General features: G+C 39.8%; 1 protein-coding gene and 1 non-coding gene across 5 annotated transcripts in view; both read right to left on the bottom strand.

The window, feature by feature from the left end:
• Positions 1-25,592, bottom strand: part of LOC137320816 (KH homology domain-containing protein 4-like) — a 51,099-nt gene that overhangs the window by 5,981 nt on the left and 19,526 nt on the right. For all 4 annotated transcript variants that reach the window (XM_067982688.1, XM_067982689.1, XM_067982690.1 and 1 more), the window contains exons 7-12: positions 21,063-21,274; positions 19,480-19,540; positions 13,418-13,478; positions 11,794-12,131; positions 7,011-7,187; positions 4,574-4,680 (exon numbers count right to left, since the gene is read on the bottom strand). In XM_067982688.1, the coding sequence (XP_067838789.1) occupies positions 4,574-4,680; positions 7,011-7,187; positions 11,794-12,131; positions 13,418-13,478; positions 19,480-19,540; positions 21,063-21,274 (956 nt within the window). The remainder of the gene's footprint in view (positions 1-4,573; positions 4,681-7,010; positions 7,188-11,793; positions 12,132-13,417; positions 13,479-19,479; positions 19,541-21,062; positions 21,275-25,592) is intronic.
• Positions 5,908-6,017, bottom strand: LOC137321311 (small nucleolar RNA SNORA47). The gene has a single exon (XR_010962779.1). It is a non-coding gene; the product is annotated as a small nucleolar RNA SNORA47 (small nucleolar RNA).

Below are 25,592 nucleotides of genomic sequence, written 5' to 3'. Positions count from 1 at the left end.
TGGACTTTCAACACAAATTGAGCAGCACAGATAAATATGAATGCTGATAATGTTAAGAAAAATCAAAGTTGGTAGGGGCTACAGTATTAGAACACAGACATTTCCAGTGGTGTAAGCTGAAGACACAACAGTCCGAGGCTGAGAAACTAATGATGTTTGATATTATTTGCTACGGGGCTGGGAAGGAAGTAAAATGATAAAAACAGAAAGAAAACGGAAAGAACGTTTACTCCCAAATAAACTGGCAAGAGATAGGTAAACAGGTAGAAGGAATGGACTCCTTTCTTAGCCAGTATGTAAAAAACCCAAAAAGAGTGGAAGAACTGCTGGATCTAGTAATGAGAAATGAACCAGAACAGATGAGAAGTAAACGTAGGGGAACATCTAGGCAATAGCGATCACAACATAATAAGGTTTAAGATAATGATTGAGAAGGACATAAGACAGACAAAGACCAAAGTAATAAATTGGAAAAAAGCTGATTTTAAGGGGATGAGAATGGAACTAGGGAAAATAAACTGGAAAAAATTACTGACAAAGAAATAGAACAGCAGCAGGAAACATTTAAAATGGTAATCTAGAGTCCAGGAGAAATATATCCCACTAAAAAGCAAGAACAAACTAGCCGGTAGTGACAGACCAAGGATGAATAAAGAAGGGCAAAATTGAAATTAAAGAAAAAGGCAAACATTAAGTACATAGACAATAAAGGAGGATGACAAAAGGGAATACAAAAAGGTTAGGAAAGAAGTAAAAAAAAAATTAGGAAGGCAAAGAGGAACTACCAGATTAAGTTATTAAGGAATATAAAAAGGAATAGTAAAGTACTCTACAGACACATAAATAACATAAGAAAAATCAGGATAGGGCCACTAAGGGATACACACAATAAACTCACAGATAATGACAGCAAAATGGCAGAAATATTCAATAATTACTTTGCCTCAGTACTTATCAGGAAGACTAACATGGTGGGCATAACATGAGAAGAGACCAAAAAAGATAAAAGATATTTAAGATAGAAAGGGGGGAGATAATTGATAAACTAATCAAACTTAGAGAGGATAAAACCTCTGGTCCGGATGGATTAAAAGTTAGGGAAGAGATAGCAGAGGCACTTTTGCATATATATAAAAATTCATTAGAAAAGGGAATAGTGCCGAAGGACTGGCAGACAGCTAATGTGATTCCTATATTTAAAAAGGGAGATAGAACAAGTCCAGAGAGCTATAGATCAATTAGCTTAACATTGGTGATAGGCAAGGTAAAAGAATCCTTAATCAAAGATGAAACAGAAAAAGATCTAGTAACCAAAAATATAATCATAGAATCACAGTAAGGTTACAGCATGGAAGGAGGCCATTTGGCCCATCGAGTCTGCGCTGGCTCTATGCAAGAGCAATCCAGCTAGTCCCACTCCCCCCCCGTAGCCCTGCAAACTTTTTACTTTCAAGTACTTATCCAGTTCTCTTTTGAAGGTCATGATTGAATCTGCCTCCACCAACCCCTCAGGTAATGCATTCCAGATCCTAACCATTCGCTATGTAAAAAGGTTTCTCCTCATGTCACCTTTGGTTCTTTTGCCAATCACCTTAAATCTATGCCCTCTGGCTCTTGACCCTTCTGCCAATGGGAACAGTTTCTCTCTATCTACTCTGTCCAGACCCTTCATGATTTTGAATACCTCTATCAAATCTCCTCGCAACCATCTCTGTCCCCAGCTTCTCCAGTCTATCCAAGTAACTGAAATCCTTCATCCCTGGAATCATTCTAGTAAATCTCTTCTGCATCCTCTCTAAGGCCTTCACATCTTTCCTAAAGTGTGGTGCCCAGAACTGGACACAATAGTCCAGTTGTGGCCAAGCCAGTGTTTTATAAAGTTTCATCATAACTTCTTTGCTTTCATACACTATGCCTCTATTTATAAAGCCCAGGATCCCGTATGCTTTTTTAACCGCTTTCTCAACCTGCCCTGCCACCTTCAACTATTTGTGCACACATACCCCCAGATTGCTCTGTTGCTGTACCCCTTTTAGAATTGTGCCCTCTAGTTTATATTGCCTCTTGTCGTTCTTCCTACCGAAATGTATCACTTTGCATTTTTCTATGTTAAATTTCACCAGCCTTTCTATATCCTCTTAAAGTCTATTACTATCCTCTTCACTGTTCACTACACTTCCAAGTTTTGTGTCATCTGCAAATTTGGAAATTGTGCCCTGTACACAGAAGTCCAAGTCATCAACATAGATCAAGAAAAGCAATGGCCCTAGTACGACCCCTGGGGAACACCAGTGTACACCTCCCTAATCCGAAGAACAACCATTCACCACTACTCTCTGCTACCTGTTACTTAGCCAATTTTGTACAATGCTGCTACTGCCCCCTTTATTCCATGGGCTTCAATCTTGATGACAAACCTTGACAAGCGGCATTTTATCAAACGCCTTTTGAAAGTCCATATACACCATATCAACCACATTGCCCACATCTACCCTCTTTGTTACCTCATCAAAAAACTCTATCAAGTTAGTTAAACACGATTTGCCTTTAACAAATCCTTGCTGGCTTTCCCTAATCAATCCACACTTGTTCAAGTGACTGCTAATTCTGTCCCGGATTATGGTTTCTAAAAGTTTCCCCACTGCCGAGGTTAAACTGACTGGCCTATTGTTGCTGGATTTATCCTTGCACCCTTTTTTGAACAAGGGTGTAACATTTGCAATGATCCAGTCCTCTAAGACCACCCCTGTATCTAGATGTTTGGAAGATTATGGCCAGTACCTCCACAATTTCCACCTTTACTTCCCTCAGCAACCTAGGGTGCATCTCATCCAGACCAGGTGACGTATTTAAGTGCAACTAGCCTTTCTAGTACCTCCTCTATCAATTTTTAGCCCATCCAGTATCTCAACTACATCTTCCCTTACTGAGACTCTGGCAGCATCATTTTCCTTGGTAAAGACAGACTCATTTAGTACCTCGGCCATGCCCTCTGCCTCCATGAGTAGATCTTTTTGGTCCCTGATCGGCCTTACCCTTCCACTTAATATCCGTTAATAGAGATCTAGTCATGAATTAAGGATGCTTTAGCCTCAACTGCATATTCAATCGTCTATTGGGTTTAAATAATAAGATATTTTTTGAAAGAAAAATTAAAGTTAATGATCATTCTTTATACCCATTTTGTTTTTAACTCTTTGGTAAAAAGAAAACAGGTTAAATACAATTTTATGAACTTAAAACTTTGAAAAGGTTAGATGTAATAGGTTAGTTGGGGGGAAAAAATTAAAATTAAAGTTAAAATACACAAAAAGGAAAATGGGAGAAAACAAGCAGAAGTGTTTAATGTATTTATTTAAAACTGATTTTTACTGTTTTTGTTACATTGGCTTAATATTCCAGTGGTAAAGCTGACATTTCAGTAACTTTAATACTGTATCACACTAATATATTAGTTGTAAACAATTTTACAACACCAAGTTATAGTCCAGCAATTTTATTTTAAATTCACAAGCTTTCGGAGATTTTCTCCTTCCTCAGGCAAATGACTTGGTGTTGTAAAATTGTTTACAATTGTCAACCCCAGTCCATCACCGGCATCTCCACATCATAATATATTAGTGATTCATGTAATACTGTGATGCTGAAACATAGTAAGCTAAATCTTAAAATTTAGCCAAGCTAGGGAGACTGCCATTTTCCTAAACCTGCTGGCAACACAGGAATGGCTTCTAAAATAAGAGTAGTTGCCATCAAACAAGTTGTCACTGCAGTGCAAGAATTGTGTAACTGCTATTTTCAAAGTCTCCATGTTCACTGTGGATTCAACCAAATTTATATGGTTCAAAGAAGAGGGTAGATTTCCCTGCCCTAGGTGCAGCCTACCCAAACTGCATGCCAGGCTCAGAGGACCAGAACATCTTGTCCCAGGCCATGTATCCTTGAGTAGGGCCTATTGCTAGTATAAGGGGCAGGAAAAAGAGGTGACGTTGAAGGCCTTTCTGGTCCATACCTGCATATCAGCAGCCAGCTGGTCCCGATTACACCCGAATACCCTTGAGGCGGGAGGGGGTAGTTAAAACCTTTTTTAAAATTCTTTACCTCAGGTTTAAGTAAACGGCAGTGTCTCTGGCTTGGCTGAATTTTAAGGTTTTAGCTCACATACAATGTTTCAGCATCATAGAACTACATGAATTGTCTTTGGACTGTACCCAGAGGTCCCATGGACCCTCTGATCAGCAAGAGTTCAGGAACATGCCAGTGTTGTGATTCTATAGGCACCCAGCACGTGTTCATTCTAGAAAATGAGGTGCAAGGCTGGGAACACTCCACTATTATTGCATTTACATAGCTATGATGGGCCTGATCTCACTGTAGATGCAGGCTCAGCTCCAACCACCCAGGAAAGCCCCAGACGTCCCTGGACAATGTAAAAATCTAGTTCACTGGATCTCTGCCGCTTTTCCTGAACTTTGTGCCCTGAACTTGGGGTCAGGAAAATTGGCCCTTATAGATCTAGTTAAAGATCTCTCAAACAAACGACACCTTTGAATCAATACAGAAAACTATTTACCTTTCTCTTCCCCTTCCAAAGAGGATGGAATCAGCAGCTATCTTCAAACCAGATCCCATATCCTGACTGCTCCTAGTACCTAGATTAGTCAAGTGAAATGGTCCGTGCTATGAGTAGAAAAAAGGCCACAGAAATCAACAGGCGTGATTGCATACAAAGCATAAAACAAATTCGATTATGACTAACGTACACCAATATTAAATTAGTTGTTCTAACGTAAACAGGATCTTAGAGCTCTTTAGAATTAGATGGGAAAAGGCATGGACCTCTACTACTGGCTTTTAGATGGTCAATATTCACAAAGTAAATTAGCAAGCAAAACAGCTAATAGCATACTTTTAAAATCCTGAATATACATCTCTGTTGCAAAGCTACATTTGCTTCCTTGCTGTCAACTAAGCAATACCTTGATACAGAACATCAATTTAATAGATTGTAAGGAGTGCTATTAAACTTATTGTTGATTCACAGCCATCCAACCCTAAACCTATATTTGAATAGTAAATCAATCCATTGCAATACACTGATCCTTCAACTGATGTGACTGAAAAGCATTTTGTATCAAATATTTTCCTTAAAGTTGCTTTGCTTTCCAAATCAAGAGCGCTGCTGTATTACAGCACTGTTGTTTAAGTTCAGAATCATCTCTGAAACAAGTTGAAATAAATTATTCTAACCTTTCAAAGCTCAGTGGTAAGGTCACTTTTGAAATTTGGTGAGCAATTTTGGGCTCCTAACTTCAAAGGGCTTTTGACAAGTTTGAAGATGATCCCAATTTTTAATATCGAGAGGAATGCATACGATTGATGCAAGCTGGTTATTTAACTTGGAGCACGGAACTAGAGAATGCGAGTCTAAAATTAGCAAGCCTCAAGCAGGACAAAATAAGAAGGAATTTTGTTTCCCCTACAGTAGTGGATATATAGAACAGACTCTCACCTAAAATTGCTAATGCTGTCGATTAACTTTAAAATGAATGCGCTGCGTAAGTATTTAATTGGGAATACAATAAAGGATTATAAAGAACAGATAGGGATGGCTGAATGTTCTGTGGAATATAGTGACTCATAAATTGCTACGGCCACTCAAATTTCATGCTGAGGAAAGCCATTGTGAATAATGAAGGATGAAGACAAGATAGATATTCCAATATTCACTCAATTTACCTGTGAGGAACAGAGCCATGTGCAGAACCTTTCCTCAGATTAAATGGATTCAGTGGAATCCAACGGCGTTAGTGCACAGTCTTTGAAAAGAATGGGCTTGATAGGCTGAATGACCTTTTTTGATCTATGCTTAATGTTCTTACAAAACAGTGTATATCTGCAGCAACAATGGTGTGCTGTAGCTCAGAAGAACAAACTGCTGCAATATTTTAATATAGGAGGTGTTTACCAGTAAGTGCAGCACACGTATAAAGCTACCTCACCTTCTCAATCCTCCACTGCATTCACAAGTGTGGACAAATTTGATGTTTATATTGTATATTAAAATAATGAGCAAATAAATCTGTTTTGCCAAAATAATCACCAACTAAAACCAGTATGTTAGAAAAACTTCCTGCTTGAATGCAGGTATGTTCTCACAAAATAGTTCTTGCATATATGGTGGCTGAGAACTGAAAATGTATGTGTTTAAACAGGTCTAATTAAGCAACGTGTTTGTTTAATTAAAAAATGATTTGGGAGAAAAGTTAACAGTTTTGATATTCACTGGTTTTGCAATATATGGTAGATGGGTACTGAACTCAATAAAAACCACAAAAATATTTTCTCAGATGAAGGAAGAGGCCTGATCTGTCCGACCGTGCTGCCAGCAGAGGACATATGAAATTGTTTCTTTTAAATAGAATCAATTAAAGCTTAAGAAGGCAGCTTCTAACCACAATTACTTAAAATCGGTACCACATGAGTACAAGACACATAATTCGACTGTTCTTTTAGGTTCATTATGTAATGAAGTAACAGATTTAAACATATTTGGTACATTATGCTATCAACTGAAAATCAGCATGCCATCTATCCTAGTACAATCAGACAGCCATTACCAGTTACTAAAGTTGCACAACATGCAGCAAGCATAATTTCAGTTTGCCAAAATTCAACATGATATCATTTTTCTCTTTAAAAGTATGCAGTTAACTGTTTTATTAGCCTTGGGGGGATATTCTTTTGATATCTTATTAGTGTAGTAGTTTCACCAACTGCTTAAAACAGGATTTTCTCTGCTATGTGTGCCTCAGTATTTTACAAATGGATGGCTGTTCTTACCACCTCCAATAAAAGGGGATTGTCCAGTTGTATCATGCATTGACCATCATGTCAGTCAATATGCTCTCTCCTTTTTGAACATCACCTACTCGATCCTAAATGCAATTAATTATTTGGTGTAATATATCAGTGGCTTTTTCAAACACACACATTATGTGTATACCTACCCGGTATCCAAGAAGTCCTTCTGGTGTATTTGCTGCTCTTTCTTCTGTGAAACGTCTCTTTTGTGGCTGAGAAGGTTGCACAGGAGGTGGCATTGGGTTACTAGTACCTGTGGCCTGGAACTGATACTCTGAACTGGACATAGACACTGGCATGGGGGTGGAGTTTACAGGTTGGACCTATGAATAACCAACAGAATACTTAATGCTACAATAATAGACTGATGGAGTAGCTTTTAAATTAGGATTTGCTCAAGCAATTTACCCCAAAAAGCTGACAAGTGCTAAGGCTTGCTTTCATATGAATTATCCCCTAAAATAATATGGAGTGTAACTTTTCTTGTAACGCCAGATACATTACTGATATTCATAGTGCAGTGGTTATATTGAACGAGCAACCCAGAAGTCATGAGTTCTGATCCCACCATTGCAAACTGTGCAATTGAAATCTGGTTATTTATGGACTGGCACCAGATAAAAATTACTACGAAAGCTGGCATCTTGTTGTAAGCTCCCAAATGGTTCAGGAAAGGGAACCTGCCATTTTACCCAGTCTGGCGTACACAAGACCCTAGTCCCACACTACATGGTGGCCTACACTTAATGCCCTCTGAAATGGTCTAGCAAGCCACTCATTTCAAGAGAAATTTTTTACTATTCAAAGCTCCCTGCCCACCACCTTTTGAGGGCAACTACGAATAAGCAATGTGCGGTCCTGCCAGCATTGCCCACATCGCAAGAACAAATTAAAAAATCTGTGTAAGCTCAAAATGTTACTTTGATGAGCAGAAAAATCTTACACTAGACTCTACTTCTGAAATAATTCTGCCCAACAGCTATTTATCAGTCTCCATGATTGCAACAGTGGTACATCAAGTTCTATTCTGGGATAAGACTACAGGCCAAACAGCGGTTTAAAAATTAAAATACCTACATGAAGCACCAACGTTCAGAACACCATTAAGAGTGAAAATGTAGGAGAAAAAACATGATAAATTAAATAGTTAATGGAAGAAGTGAGAGGATTAACCATAACCATAACTTTGGTACAAAGACACATAATGGTCCCGTGTTTATCATCAGACGTGCATAGTGCCATTCCTGGCCAAGGCTTTGGAGATGACAAATTAAAGTATCCATTAGCAAAGATCCAGAGCGGAGTAGGGTACCACTATAACGAGCAGGGACATAAGTAAAAAGAATGCTTATAAGATATTATAAGGTGTCTCTGGTTTTTAATCTTGTGTGTACACACAGTGGGTTTCCAAAAATGATTGAGAAGACATTCAAAGCTGGGGCTGGGAAAGGACAGTCATCTGTGGAGGACAGCTAGCGAGGGATGAATAGTTCAGATACTACGAAGGATAGTCAGTATGTGGATTATCTCAAAGGAACATAGGAACTGGAGTAGGCCATTCAGCCCCTCACGCCTGCTCTGCCATTTGATAAGATCATGGCTGATCTGTGATCTAACTCCATGTACCTGCCTTTGGCCCAATATCCCTTAATACCTTTGGTTGCCAAAGAGCTATCTATCTGACATTTAAATTTAGCAATTGAGCTAGTATCAATTGCCGTTTGCGGAAGAGAGTTCCAAACTTCTACCACCCTTTGTGTGAAGAAATGTTTTCTAATCTCGCTCCTGAAAGGTCTGGTTCTAATTTTTAGACTGTGCCCCCTACTCCTAGAATCCCCAACCAGCGGAAATAGTTTCTCTCTATCCACCCTATCTGTTCCCCTTAATATCTTATAAACTTCGATCAGATCACCCCTTAACCTTCTAAACTCTAGAGAATACAACCCCAATTTGTGTAATCTCTCCTCGTAACTTAACCCTTGAAGTCCGGGTATCATTCTAGTAAACCTACGCTGCATTCCCTCCAAGGCCAATATGTCCTTCCGAAGGTGCGGTGCCCAGAACTGCTCACTGTACTCCAGGTGCGGTCTAACCAGGGTTTTGTATAGCTGCAGCATAACTTCTGCCCCCTTGTACTCCAGTCCTCTAGATATAAAGGCCAGCATTCCATTAGCCTTCTTGATTATTTTCTGCACCTGTTCATGACACTTCAATGATCTATGTACCTGAACCCCTAAGTCCCTTTGGACATCCACTGTTTTTAAACTTGTTACCATTTAGAAAGTACCCTCTTCGATCCTTTTTTGATCCAAAGTAGATGACCTCACATTTGTCTGCATTGAATTCCATTTGCCACAGTTTTGCCCATTCACCTAATCTATCAATATCCTGATTACATTTGAAGGCATGTGTCTCTCTTAGCTGATAAAAGTACATGGGGTTGACTCCATGATAGGGTATACTGTACATGATCTAGGGTTGGCAGGCCAGTCTTTTCCTTTCCATCCTTTTATGTTTTAACCTTGCAAACAACATTCTTAGGTTTCTTAATATTCTATTTTATTTTAGATTTTCCAGGAATATTCAGTTTAAGTTCTAAAAATTAAATCTAGGTGAAAATAATTAAATTTAGATGAAAATAATGGAGCATATACTCAATGTTACAAAACTCTTTCGGCCTCATTCGCTTATTCTGAAAATTTTCCAGTTTTTATTTACTTGTTTTATGTAGGTTATACAAATTTTTTTTTACAATTTTGATAAATATTTGATATTTTCTGAGATCCACAAAATGGCAAGATTTAAGGAAATCACACAGGTTGGCAAGTCTGACCATTTTTGTGTCAAAATCTGATCAAGAAATTTCTGGATCTTAAAATTATTCCTGGTGAAAATCCATAAAAATCTTAGATACTTTATGTTTATTACATTTAACAGAAAAACAGTAATAATTACTCACTACAAAAAGTTTGAACACATTGTGATTTTTTTTCCCTTTGTATGATTTGTGTGGATAAAATACTCCTGGTTTTCCCTTAAGACAACCAAAGATTACAGCGTAGCTATTGAAGCAATACCTATGTGCAGCAGCAGTGTTGGTCTCTGCTGCATTTAAGCAGAATTACTGTAATATTTTAATATGGAACAAGTTTACCAGTAAGTGCAGTACAGCAATAAAACTACATAATCTTCACCATGCTTAGCCTGTCCAATATTTTAGTTGCTGTGCATATTCTATGAAAACACTTTCCTTCCTGCTTAGAGACATGCAGTTTTTCCTTTTTTTATAAAAATCAATATTAATTAGAACATTAAAATATGAAAGAATCCTGTCACCTTTCAAATAAAAACTACTGCATGAGAATACATGAATACAAGGAATAAGACCATCTCTATATTCTACATTGGCTGCAAATAATTGGATCACTACTCTTTTCCATCATTTATATCACAATGGTTTTGTCTTAGAATCTAAAAGGTGTTCCCCTAAGTGACCCAAATATTTTTACAAACAAGACTAAAATAGTCGTGTAACATAAACTTATGATTGAGTCGTAATGCCCTTGGGGCAACTAAGGATGGGTAATAAATGCTGCCTTGCCACATTCCAAGAACAAATGAAAAAGAAATCATAAAACTTACCACTTTGTAAGCATTTTTAATTATTTTTCCCCCTGCACTGAAGAATATTAGGATATGGTTCTACTAGTGATGACAGCCCTCTTGTTCCTCAAATAAATGTAAGGAATCTTACAACACCAGGTTATAGTCCAACTGTTTTATTTGAAAATCACAAGCTTTCGGAGGCTTTCTCCTTCGTCAGGTGAGCGAGTGTGGGATTCCATGGAAGGTTACCGCATTTATAGTCAGAGAACAATACCTGGTGATTACAGATAATCTGTAATCACCAGGTATTGTTCTCTGACTATAAATGCGGTAACCTTCCATGGAATCCCACACTCGCTCACCTGACGAAGGAGAAAGCCTCCGAAAGCTTGTGATTTTCAAATAAAACTGTTGGACTATAACCTGGTGTTGTAAGATTCCTTACATTTGTCAACCCCAGTCCATCACCGGCATCTCCACATCGTTCCTCAAATAGCTATTCTTGTATTGGTCCAGACACAAAGTGCCTAGAGGCAATTCAACTGCAGGGACATCATAGTCAAGCCCAACCATGTTCTTACCCATTATCTCACAAGCAATTTTAACCAAGGGTCATTGGATGTTCAAGACCAGGACCCTGATGTATTTTCCCGCCTTACCACCAAAGGGACTCTAAAACTACTTGCAGCTACCCTAACACAGTCAGGGGATTGAATCTGGTATTTGGCTTTGTGGCCCAAATAGCTCAGTACTACATATGTGCTACCCTTACACACTGAGCCAGCAAGGGATCCCAGCTTTTTTAATCCTTCATTTGTGTATCATTCATAGAATCATTTTCAGAATCTGTCGCAGAATTGTTTTAATTACAGCTTATATCCAGTCTGTGCCAGAGATATGTTAGGCCGTAGCTCAGAGTTTGAAGTTTTCCCCTCCTGTTCATAAAACCATCCATTTAGCATTTGAAGTGGTTTTTATAAAGAAACAACCACTTTAGACCCAATTCACAGGTAGGCCCCTGAAAAGCTCTAATGAAAAAGACAGGACCTATAATGGTGGCACAGCCATTTTGAATCTCACTGAATTTTTTTTTAAAAGTGCATCCTGTTATTAGATCATGACTAAACTTGATAAATGGCTGCAATAAGCAAGTAATAAACTGTATACAGCTGTATTATTTTAAAGAAGAATGGATGCAAGAGGCAATAACTCTTATTTTGTTCAACAAAGGTTCATATTTAGCAACTCGGATAAACAAATACAAAATTTATTACAAGTACAGTGACTGTGATATTGCACAGTTAATTTCTTTTATGCTCTTACCTGCTGCAAGCTTGCTCCAGTTGGCTGTAAAGGCTGTGATATGTAACAAGGTCCTGGCATTGGCTGTGGCATTTGAAAGTTGTTCTGAGATCCAGGATTCATGATCCCTGACACTACTTGATTCTGAGAGATCTCTGTTGGCAATCCAGCAGTGTATGGTGTTGGAAGAGGTTGCCTGAATTGCTGTGTAGTATACTGTGCATTTGTGTTTGCAAATGTGTATGGGACAGATGCCTGAGGCTGAATGGGATATGGCTGTGATGTCATCACCGGAGGTAAAACAGAGACAGGATTCTGGGCAGGACCCATAGCTGGAGTTGGTGTTACCATGGAGTAAACTGTAAAATATTGAAGATTTCAAAGTAAACTTAAGGTTATGTGTTACCACACAATATCAAACAATATTTTTGTTTTTGTTGACCTAATCTGGTTATGATTTTACAGCTGCTAACATGGCAGACTTACTGATTATTCAAAGTAATTTAAATGAATGAATAAATAGTTCAGCAGAGGTTTACCAGCTTCATTCAAGGACCTGTATTAAAAAATAGCTTTACCACTGCAACATCTAAAGTGAAATATATAAAGAAGTTGTATATAAGGCAGCATAGTGAGTAGTTTTAGTCATGACAAGGTCTAAATAAACCACAATTAAATTTGAGAATACTGGCTGCTTTTCTAAACAAATTTCTCCAGTTACATTCTAACATTTAATTCCTTACAAGCAATAGGAACACCATTAATGTGGTTCAGTCAAATGTCAAATTTGTAATACAAGGAAGATTTGGTAACTGCACAAATCACTATGTGTGTGTTTTTTCATTTTTAAAAAGGAAATGTTATGTTAAAGAAAGGCACCTGAAGAAAAAATTCCATGAATTGTAAAGGGCCCTCTCTACTTGTTCTCGTAACAGGCTTGCCAGCTATCTTGTTAAAGAACCAGCAGAGGGAGCTCCAACTATATTCTATCTCCTTTCCCCTGCCTCTCCAAGCTGACCATCGTTTGCCAAGTAGCGTATTGCAATGGACTAATCATGGTGAACTCATCAAGTCTATTCCTGTAGCTGGCCCAGGAAAAGCAGAGAGGCAACAACTGGCCATTCAAGGGTGCATTCGCCTAAATAACCATTTTTAAGTTAAAACCAAACAGTAAGAGTTTGATTTTTAAATAAGGATGAGACTTCCTCTTGATGATGAGGTCCCAAGAAAAATGTACAAAAATGGGCTTGAGTACCATATAACCATTAAAATGTTTAATGAAAATGTTCTCCATTCTGTCACAAAATTAAAAAGGCAGTAAAGTTATTGCCTTGTATCAATTTTTCCATATCACATATCTTGAGCCCCAATGTCGAAGGATCAGACTAGAACATGAAGACCAATTTGGTGGCAAATAACCCAAATAGCCAAACCAAGCAATAGGAACTGAAGATTTTTTTAAAATGAAGTTAACCACCAAATGAGCTGCTCTATCCCCAGAATCTCATGCCACATTAACACTGCTTCAACTGTGAATTCAGCATGAAAATCCTAGTCTAACAGGATATTGGTATACAGTGGTAGTATAAGACTTTAACATTTAACATTTGTTTCTCTCAAAGTTCACACCACCACAAAAGAATACCTGATGGTGGGCCCATTCCTGTTGTAATCTGGCTTTGGTATCTAGAATACTCTGCATATACCTTAAAAAAAATTAAAAAGACAGCATTCACAAACATGAGCATTATATAATTATTCCAGTTTGTAAATTAATTTCTGGATCTAATGTCAGAACATACATCTTATCCTCTGTCATTATGCATTCATCACTGTTAATCGCAAACACCACCAGCTAGGGTATAACCTATTTACAACACAGCATTATACCAACATCTCAGCAAAATTCGTTATCTATAAAGAGCGGCTTCATTAACTTCTTCAAGCTTAAGTACAGTCAAACCAGTCATCCTAAGATCCGGACAATAATAGAAGTACTTAACAGGTAAACATATTTTATTGGAAAGCCAATTGTTAATATGATTGTGTTTTATTGAAATACTAGAAAGTCAATCAATATTATGGCAATCTGTGTAACTTAAAAGGGAATCAGCTGTGGCACAAACTGAATTTTTGTTCAAGGTTTCTCTTGTTTTTACATAATTTTAAATATAATTTAAAATCTCATTCAAAATGAAAATTACACCTTCATTAAAAGTCAACGTTCACTCAGTGCAAAGATTAATTAACATTAAACAATAACATGCATTTATATAGTACCTTTAACATAGAAAAACATTCTAGGGCATTTTACAGAGGTGAAAGAAACAACGGAACCAAGCCAAAAAAGGAGATATTACAAGAGGTCTCTGATCTCACTTTGACTGATCTTACTCGCTATACCGGGCTGACGTGTGCGACTGCTTGTTTGTCAGGTTTGGTAAGATTTTCGGAATGAACTTCCTCCACGTGCAAACTTGGTCAATGAAGTGGGTTTTAAGGAAGATCTCAAAGAAGAGGCAAATGGAAAGATGAAGAGTTTAGAGAAGGAATTCCAGAGCATGAGGCCTAAACAATTAAAGGCGCAGCTGCCAATAGTGGGGCATGGGGGAGGGGTGCACAAGAAGTCACAGTCAAAAGGAGAGAGTTCGGATGGGGGTGGGGGGGGGGGTTGGAATGTGTAGCACTGGAGAAGGTCAGAGAGATAGGAAAGGATGAGGCCATGTAAGAATTTAAATGCAAGCATGAGAATTTCAAATTTGAGACTTTGGGGGTCAGCAAGGATAGGGGTATTGGGCAGCCAGAATAAGATACAGGCAGCAGAGTTTTGGATCAGCTGAAGTTTACAGAGGGTGGAGGATAGGAGGCCAGCTAGGAGAGCACAGGAATAGTCAAGTCTGCAGGTGACAAAGACATGGATGAAGGTTTCAGCAGCAGAGGTTAAAAGCTCACGTCAGGGATCAAACAAAACGTCAAAAGTTGCAAACCATGTAGTTCAGCCTTAGCCAGTGGCCAGGGAGGAAGACTGAGTCAGTGGCATGGGTATGGAGATTGTGGTAGGTGCCAAAGATGATGGCTTGGTCTTCCCGATGTTAAACTGGATTTCGGACAAGCAGTTTAACAGCACAGAGGCAGTGGAGGGGTCGAAAAAAAGTGGTGGAGCGGTAGAGCAGGGGGCCCTCAATTTACACTGGAAGCTGACGTTAACATTAAAAGTAGCATATATTGAGCATTTTCAAAAGAATATCTGTAATATTGACTGGTGCTGCAAGCCATTTGTCCAGTAGTAAATTTATAGGACAATTTGGTAATAATGAATTCCTGACCAGCCATCTCAGTACAAAGCCACAACATGCTTGTGAGAGCAATTACAAGTATAACTAGTATCATCTTGGGATCATGCAGTATACATGTCCACCTTGGTTCAGTGGTAGCATGCTTGCTTGTAAGTCAGAAGGTCGTGGGTTCAGATCCCACTCCAGAGACTTGTGCACATAATCTAAGTTGAGGGAGTTCTGCACTGTTAGAGGTGCCGTCTTTCAGATGAGACAATAAACCGAGGACCCTTCAAGTGCACATTAAAAGATCCCATAGCACCATTCAGAGAAAAGCAGGAGTGCTTCCTGGTGTCCGGGCCAACATTTATCCCTCAACCAACATCCCTGTAACAGATTATCTGGTCATTTATTTCATTGCTGTATGTGGGACCTTGCTGTGCGCAAATTGGCTGCCACGTTTCCTACATTACAATTATGACTATACTACAAAAAGTAAGTCATGAAAGGAGCTATATAAATGTAAGTTCTTTCTTTCATACATATTACTCTACAAGCAAGATTGTAGAGTACATCCCAATTATGATCAAATCCTATTTATAATAATTTAACATGTGTAGCACCATTCCCATTCATTTCAATGTAATTTATAGAATCCCATTTGAAACTAATTAGGGCGATTTCAGTCAGGTAGTATTGCTTCAAGCTTCTTTATTGTTGCTCCAACTTTCGTAACTGATTAGACTCAGTTCATTACCATGGCTAGAGTCTGGCACTGCTAGCTTGTTCCACATCTTGGACATCAAAAGTTGCAAACCATGTAGCCAATCCGGCCAATTACCGCCCCATTAGTCTACTCTCGATCATCAGCAAAGTGATGGAAGGTGTCGTCGACAGTGCTATCAAGCGGCACTTACTCACCAATGCTCAGTTTGGGTTCCGCCAGGACCACTCGGCTCCAGACCTCACTACAGCCTTGGTCCAAACATGGACAAAAGAGCTGAATTCCAGAGGTGAGGTGAGAGTGACTGCCCTTGACATCAAGGCAGCATTTGACCAAGTGTGGCACCAAGGAGCCCTAGTAAAATTGAAGTCAATGGGAATCAGGGGGAAAACTCTCCCAGTGGCTGGAGTCATACCTAGCACAAAGGAAGATGGTAGTGGTTGTTGGAGGCCAATCATCTCAGCCCCAGGGCATTGCTGCAGGAGTTCCTCAGGCAGTGTCCTTGGCCCAACCATCTTCAGCTGCTTCATCAATGACCTTCCCTCCATCATAAGGTCAGAAATGGGGATGTTCGCTGATGATTGCAGTGTTCAGTTCCATTCGCAACCCCTCAGATAATGAAGCAGTCCGAGCCCGCATGCAGCAAGACCTGGACAACATCCAGGCTTGGGCTGATAAGTGGCAAGTAACATTCGCGCCAGACAAGTGCCAGGCAATGACCATCTCCAACAAGATAGGGTCTAACCTTGACATTCAACGGCATTACCATCGCTGAATCCCCCACCATCAACATCCTGGGGGTCACCATTGACCAGAAACTTAACTGGACCAGCCATATAAATACTGTGGCTCCTAGACCAGGTCAGAGGCTGGGTATTCTGCGGCAAGTGACTCACCTCCTGACTCCCCAAAGCCTTTCCACCATCTACAAGGCACAAGTCAGGAGAGTGATGGAATACTCTCCACTTGCCTGGATGAGTGTAGCTCCAACATCACTCAAGAAGCTCGACACCATCCAGGACAAAGCAGCCCACTTGACTGACACCCCATCCACCACCCTAAGCATTCACTCCCTTCACCACTGGCGCACCGTGGCTGCAGTGTGTACCATCCACAGGATGCACTGCAGCAACTCGCCAAGTCTTCTTCGACAGCACCTCCCAAACCTGCAACCTCTACCACCTAGAAGGACAAGAGCAGCAGGTACATGGGAACAACACCACCTGCACGTTCCCCTCCAAGTCACACACCATCCCGACTTGGAAATATATCGCCGTTCCTTCAACATCGCTGGGTCAAAATCCTGGAACTCCCTTCCTAACAGCACTGTGGGAGAACCTTCACCACACGGACTGCAGCGGTTCAAGGCAGCGGCTCACCTCCACCTTCTCAAGGGCAATTAGGGGTGGGCAATAAATGCCGGCCTCGCCAGCGACGCCCACATCCCATGAACGAATAAAAAAGTAGACGAATGATCAAGCTGGCCTGAGTCCTGATACTGGACTGTGCAAAGTACTCAGAACAACCTGACCTCAGAGTGTATTTTTTTTTACCTCCAATCTTCTTTCTCACTTTATCCTGAAAGCAATGGCCTACAAGGGAATAACTCCACAGACAGCAGTAGCCTTCCAATAACTCACACAGGTAGTCATTCTTAATTTGAGCTTCAACAGTGAGCAAGTGAGCTATTTGATTGTGACGCCTTCACAGCCATGTCCAAACTTGTTCTCATCCGTCATACATACAGCTACATAAAGGTTTACTGATTGCTATCAGATGTGGAAAGCCTGATTGATTTACCTCCTCCTTTGACCATGCGTGTTGAGACCAACTCAACATTCCTACTGCTGTCCCAGTTAAGATTGGCTGTCATACTTACTAAGGACTGAACGTGGAATCTACCTGCTCTGTAAGGCTCTGTGCCCTTTTAGAAAATGCATTTATATACCAGCCTATTATAGGGACACAGGCATTACTTTCTACTTGGAGATGTCGGCACCACTGGAATGGAGTACTGAGGTCTGGATCGGACACAAGGCAGTAGTAAAGCATGCATACTTACCTGGACAGTTCCTGGGTTTATCCTAAATGGCAATCTGTTATTTCAGGAAGGCTCATCACCCTACAAGGGAATTCTTGAGTGTAGAATGTTAGGACACAGAGAGCACTGCACAGTGCCATCTTGTGCTTCAATCAGAGGAAGGGCAGTCTATTAGGAGCAAAGAAGGGCCACTAATATTTAGAACGGTGCTTGAATCCAGGAGACATTTTATTTCTTCAAAAAAAAATCTTTTGAAAGATAAGTTGACAGGATAGGAATTAACATATGTGACCTGCAATTATGAAAGAAGAATGAACTGCTGATTCCTACAAGAACCAAACCCTTGCTTTTAAATGACTACGCCAATACTCAAATGCAAGTGGCATCACTTCCATGATTCGCCACCTTGGCCATTAGGCTTATCCTACTGACGTGCACGATGTGAACTCTATAAATTACAAAACCACATGTACAAAATAGCAAAAAGCAACCTGATTAAAATGAAATGCGAAAATAAACAGTGGATTTTTTAAAATTCCATTAAGGAAAGGATTTAAGTTTTATTACTACAATTTTACAAAGCTCACTTCCAGTCAATATGTATGGTAAACATTTTTTTAAAATTATTTCTCAGGATGTGGAAGTCGCTGGCAAGGCCAGCATTTATTGCCCATCCCCAGTTGCCGAGAAGGTGGTAGTGGTTTGATACAGCTGAGTGGCTTACTAGGCCACTTCAGAAGGCAGTTAAGAGTCAACTACATTGATGTGGGACTGGATTCACATACAGGCCAGACCCAGTAAGAACTGCAGGTTTCCTTCTCTAAAGGACATCAGTAGCTTCACCCCTCACTATCTCTGTAACCTCCACTGGCCCTACAACCCTCCGAGATCTCTGCGATCCGCCAATTCTGGCCTTTTGCGCATCCCCAATTTTCTGCACTCCACCATTGGCCACAGTGCCTTCAGCTGCCAAGGCCCTAAGCTCTGGAATTCTCTCCTTAAACCTCTCCCTCTCTCTACTTCTCTCTCCTCCTTTAAGTGGCTCCTTAAAACCTACCTCTTTGACCAAGGTCTTGGTCACCTGTCCTAATAACTATGTGGCTCGGTGTCAATTTTTTTTTGATAATCACGCCTGTGAAGCGCCTTGGGATTTCACTACGTTAAAGATGCTATATAAATGCAAGGTGTTGTTGTAGTGAACCAGTTGGGATTTTACGACCATCTGTAAAATGCAGTGTCCTTCCATCAATCTGTCATTCTTTACTGAAACCAGCTTTTTAAAAACTGAATTCAAATCCTCAAACTGCCATGGTGAGATTTGAAATCTTGTTCTCTGGATTATTAGTCCAGGCCTCTGGATTACTAGTCCAGTAACATAACTATTAGGGGTACACTACCATACTCCTAACTTTTAAACAAAAATGGCATCGACATGTTGCCACTTGAAAGTATAATACTACTTTAACTTACCTAGAGGGTTACCAACCAACGGCATAAAATACAACCAACAACAAATTTACTGGAGAGGTTCTCAACGATGTTTCTTGCAATAAAACCAAACGTCAGCATATCTCAGTAAATCCAAATGTGGATTCCAAACAACTCTGCAGCACATACATTTAACCACATACAAGGCTAACTGCAGGATCTAACAGTATTCTACTCACCGTCTGAAGCAAGTTTTCACACAGTGTTTTTGCTGACGCCAAACCTTCTGGCTTAGGATGACTGTGAAAACAACAAATTATGGCTTTCTTTGTAAAGAGAAACACATAAGGACACTGAATATTAATTTTCCTTAAGTTTGGGCTTAGTTTCAGTAGTGGCACTATATAAGAAGCAATGTCATTTTATACATGTTTAGAATAAATGGGAGGCAAGGAAAGAATATTTTGCATTTACGTATTGCACATCCTCAGGGCGCTGCAAAGCATTTCACAGCTAATTAATTACTTTTAAAGTGTATTCAGTGCTGTTTTGTAGGCGAATGCAGTAGCCAATTTTACTTACAAGATCCCGCAAACAGCAATAAAATAAATGACCAGGTAATCTTTTTGATGGCATTGAATGTTGGCCAGGACACCGGGAGGACTCCCTGCTTTTACTTGAAAAGGTGATGTGGAATCTTTTACATCTACCTGAACGGGCAGATGGGGCCTCTGTTTAACCTCTCATCCAAAAGATAATAAATGCGTGTGAAGGTGTATTGAGTTAATAAATCAGGAATTTGCCAGATTCAATCCCAGTCTTAGGAGTACAAATACCCCAGTAGTGTCTAACTGTGAGAGGGTTATAGAAAGGGGGAGTGAAAAAAAGACAAATTAACCAAGGTTCCCACTCCTTAATACTGTATATAGTAACTCCCCTAAAATACGCACATGTCCAGTTGCGTTCACTCCCATGATCCTTTTACCTGGCAAAGTCCCTGCCCAGACTCAAAACACAAGAATAGCGACTAAATGGCATACATGGAACCAAATCCTAACATGAGTCATCTCTTCAGCAGAGGGAAGAATTTTTTTTAATGTTCCACGGTATGTTACAACCTGCTGGTATCCAATTATAGAAGTAGCACTCAATGAATGATTTAAACTGATGGTTCCAGGGACTTGCCTTATGTTAACTCTTTAAATACTACAACACAGTTTCTTACATCATCAACTTCAAACACTAAAGCAATAAAAACTGGTTTAAAGGTTTATATATGGCAGTATATTTGGGATGCAAGGGGAACAAGAAATACAGGCCTTGAAATTCCATAGGGGTTCTACTGATCACCCACCATAAATCCAGTGGAAGACCGACAGAACCCCCAGGAAAACTGCATAAACCACCATTTTCAGCCAGTCACATCAATTCCCTGGAAATTCCGCTGATCTCCCACCAGCTTTACAGCGGGAGGCCTTATGAAATGCGCAGAATTTTACAGCCAATCTATATTCCCCAGTGACAGAAGTACCATGCTACAGATTATTCCTGGAAATAATGTTCCTTCTACATTCTATAATATTTAAATTCTACAGTATACAATCATGGGCGTGATCACAACTGAGTTTGACCTGTTCATATTATAAGGGAGTTACTATATACTGCATTAAGGAGTGGGAACCTTCGTTAATTCTACAGTACAAGTAAAATTAAGCTGCAGTAGAATAATAGCGATAAATTGCTTAACACTCTTCCTCAGAAATTTGCTACCATTAGCCATTTTTCTATTACATAATTTTTTTTTAGTAAAGGTTAGACTTACGTGATATAAATATACATTGGTTCAAATGCCTCCCTTCCAGACGTTGGCTCAATGAACCCTGACCCTTTACCCCTGAGGTGAACTTTGGCTCCTGTTTCATTCTGAATATGATGCAGAAAAGACCCTCCCGGACCCTCCACTTTTTCTTTTGCATTGAAAGTTGGTGGAGCATGCTCTAGGCCTACAAAGATTTTGTCCTGAACAAAATGCATCTGTAGAGAGAAACAAAAATGCATTTCAGCATACAGTATTAAATTGAAACACACTTAGCTCCCTCTACATTTTTAATACATGCAGAAAGCATCAAGATTCAACTTGATTTTAGTTAAGAACAAACTACTATGCTGAAATCATCAAAACAACCGAAACGTTTTTCAGATCTTGGAATGTTCATGTTCTTTTTGGCAAAATCTTCAGGCTCATCGTTTGTTGGGGGTCTGTAAAAATTGCAATGCACTATAACACATCTGATAAAGCTGTCCTCCAGGAAGCCAAGCAGCAGCCAAGTGAACAGATGGTTACCCAGAGGAATATAGTGGTGATGAAGGGTGCCTCTTCGATCACCTACCCCTACCCCCCCCCACACACTCCCGTTAGCAGATTAGATCGGGCAATACTAACAGCAGTTATGGAAAAGTTCGTACTTCATTTTACCGCACTCTCCCAGTTGGATTATATTGGAATTACACAAGCTTTTAAGAGCAACAAATTGAGAGAAAAGTTAACGCAATAAAGAAAGATCAACTGGAACAAAACCATCAACAGATTTGGTAGCGTCTCAATCCAAGCATATGACCATATAGGTCTAAAGTAGGGGTGTCCAGACTATTGCCCACAGTCCAGATCCGACCCACAAGCTCGGTTTATCATGTCTGCAAAGTCTAGTTCTTTGGTTTGGATACTTACGTATTTGTAACTACAACATTGGGAAATTGTCAGATTTGTTCTTTTATATACAGGGCTGGAGGATTGGAAAATGCTCCTTTGTCACTGGTGGAATGGTCAGTGGATCGGGAAAAAAATACTTTCTAATCATAGAATCATAGAAATTTACAGCCCAACCTGTCTGTGCCAGCTGAAAAAGAGCCATCCAGCCTAATCCCACTTTCCAGCTCTTGGTCCGTAGCCTTGTAGGTTACGGCACTTCAAGTGCATCTCCAAGTACTTTTTAAATTCAATGAGGGTTTCTGCCTCTCCCACCCTTTCAGGCAGTGAGTTCCAGACCCCCACCACCCTCTGGGTGAAAACATTTTTCCTCAGCTCCCCTCTAATCCTTCTACCAATTACTTTAAAGCTATGCCCCCTGGTTATTGACCTCTCTGCTAAGGAGAATAGGTCCTTCCTAGCCGCTCTAACATAATTTTACACATCTTAATTAAATCACCCCTCAGCCTCCTCTGTTGCAAAGAAAATAATCCCAATCCCTTTCCTCATAGCTAAAATTCTCCAGTCCTGGCAACATCCTCAAACAAACATTTTGAATCTGTCTTCACAGTAGAAGACACAAAAAGCATAACAAAAATAGTGGGGAACCTAGGGGTTAATGAGAGCGAGGACTTAAAGTAATTAATATCAGTAGAGAAAAAGTATTGGAGAAACTAATGGGACTAAAAGCCAATAAATCCCCTGGACCTGATGGCCTCCTAGGGTTCTAAAAGAGGTGGTTGCAGAGATAGTGGAGGCAGTGGTTGTGATCTTCCAAAATTCCCTAGATTCTAGAATGGTCCCAGCAGATTGGAAGGTAGCAATTGTAACCCTGCTATTTGGAGAAAGGAGAGAGAAAACAGGGAACTACAGGCCAGTTAGCCTGACATCAGTCGTCGGGAAAATGCTGGAATTCATTATTAAGAAAGTGGTAACAGGGCACTTAGAACATCATAATATGATTAGGCAGAGTCAACATGGTTTTATGAAAGGGAAATCATGTTTGACAAATTTATTAGAGTTTTTTGAGGATGTAATTAGCAGGGTAAAGAGGAACCAGTGGATGTAGTATATTTGGATTTTCAAAAGGCATTCGCTAAGGTGCCACATAAAAGGCTGTTACGCAAGATAAGGGCTCATGGGGTTGGGGGTAATATATTAGCATAGATAGAGGATTGGTTAACGGGCAGAAAACAGAGTAGGGATAAACATGTCATTTTCAGGTTGGCAGGCTGTAACTGGTGGGGTGCCGCAAGGATCAGTGCTTGGGCCTGAGTTATTTACAATCTATGTGAATGATTAGATGAAGGGACCGAGTGTAATGTATCCAAGTTTGCTGGCAATACAAAGCTAGGTGGGAAAGTAAGCTGTGAAGAGGACACAAAAAGTCTGCCTTAGAAACGGTGCAACAAAGGTTCACTAAATTGATTCCTGGGATGAAAGGGCTGTCCTATGAGGAGAGATTGAGTAGAATGAGCCTATACTCTCTGGAGTTTAGAAGTTGTAAACAATTTTACAACACCAAGTTATAGTCCAACGATTTTATTTTTAATCCCACAAGCTTTCGGGGGCTTTCCCCTTCCTCAGGCGGTGTGGAAAGGCATTCGCTAAGGTGCCACATAAAAGGCATTCCACACCGCCTGAGGAAGGAGAAAGCCCCCGAAAGCTTGTGGGATTAAAAATAAAATCGTTGGACTATAACTTGGTGTTGTAAAATTGTTTACAATTGTTAACCCCAGTCCATCACCGGCATCTCCACATCGAGTTTAGAAGAATGAGAGGTGATCTCATTGAAATATATGATTCTGAGTGGGCTTGACAGGGTAGATACCAAGAGGTTGTTTCCCCGGCTAGAGTCTAGAACTAAAAGGCACAGTCACAGAATAAGGGGTCGGCCATTTAAGAATGAGATGAGGAGGAATTTCTTCACTCAGAGGGTTGTGAATCTTTGGAATTCTCTACCCCAGAGGGAAGTGGATGCTGAGTCGTTGAGTATATTCAAGGCTGAGCTAAGATAGATTTTTGGACCCTAGGGGTATCAAGGGATAGGGCAGGAAAGTTGAGTTAAGGTCGAAGATCAGCCATGATCTTACTGAATGGTGGAGCAGGCTAGAGAAGCCGTATGCCCTACTCCTGCTCCTATTTCTTACGTTCTTATGTAAATCCCTCTGTACCCTCTCTAGTGCAATCACATCGTTCCTGTAATGTGATGACCAGAACTGTACGCAGTACTCAAGCTATGGCCTAACTAGTGTTTTATACGGTTCTAGCATAACCTCCCTGCTCTTATAGTCTATGCCTCGGCTAATAAAGAAAGTATCCCGAATGCCTTCTTAACCACCTTATCTATCTGTCTTGCTACCTTCAGGGGTGTGTGGACATGCACTCCAAGGTCCCTCTGTTCCTCTACACTTCTCAGTATCCTACCATTTATTGTGTATTCCCTTGCCTTGTTTATCCTCCCCAAATGCATTACCTCATACTTCTCCGGATTGAATTCCATTTGCCACTTTTCTGCCTACCTGACCAGACAATGGATATCTTCCTCCAGTCTATAGCTTTCTTCCTCACTATCAACCACATGGCCAATTTTTGTATCATCTGCAAACATCTTAATCATACCCCCTACATTTAAGTGTAAATCATTGATATACGCCACAAAAAGCAAGGAACCTAGTAGAGCCATGCGGAACCCCACTGCACTTCCTATACTTCTCTAGGCCTTCTGCAGTACTGTGCTCTCGGTATCTGACATAAGCTTCCCTTTTCCACTGTCTTTTCCATCATTGAGAAAATGACTTTTCCAATCCACTAGCTCGGCATTTAAAAAAACAAAGCTGACAGTGGCAGAGTTGGTGCAGCATGCTCTAGACCTGCAAGGATATTGTCCCAGACAAAATGAAAGACATTCATCAGAGATTGACAGCAACAAGCAGCAGCAGCACAGGGTGAAGCAGCAAGGAGCAGGATGAGCACCAGCAAAATGACTGTGAACTTGTTTTGTTTTAAATTGTTGTCACCTCAACTGTAGTCAATATTCAGCAGACCCTCTCTATAATGTCATCTTTGTACAATATTTTAAATAAGCAGAGGGTAGAATATTATAATTAGTCAGGGAGCCAATAAAAATTGCTTATAATGCTCTAGCTAGATGAAGTTTAGAGTTTATTATTTGAATTTTTCATTATGTGGCCCACAGGGCTCCATGATAACAATGGCACACAAAAAGAAAAGGTTTGGACATTCCTACTCCAAAGCAATGTCAGATCAGGTGAAAAGGGACTCACACCAAAGCAAATTACTCATTCATAAAGGTGAAAGCACAACTAAAAACTTGATTTGAAAACAGGTTTAAAATTAAAAACTTGTATTTCAGTTTTGATTTTAAATTTGGATTGTTTTTAAAATTTGATCGAATTATTTGATTGTTGAATGAATCAATTCCAATTGTGCTTACTTCATACTTCAGTTTTTTTTTAAATTCAATTTATATAGAATTTAAAAACTTAAATCAATCTACAAAAGTAAAAGCATAAATTACAAATAATAAATGTAACGGACTATCTTCTAGTTAGGAGTGATTTCATAACATCAATACTAGATTTT

The sequence above is a fragment of the Heptranchias perlo genome, chromosome 4 (assembly GCF_035084215.1).
Source record: "Heptranchias perlo isolate sHepPer1 chromosome 4, sHepPer1.hap1, whole genome shotgun sequence".
Taxonomy (NCBI): Eukaryota; Metazoa; Chordata; class Chondrichthyes; order Hexanchiformes; family Hexanchidae; genus Heptranchias; species Heptranchias perlo.
This window is presented reverse-complemented; position numbering and strand designations above follow the sequence as displayed.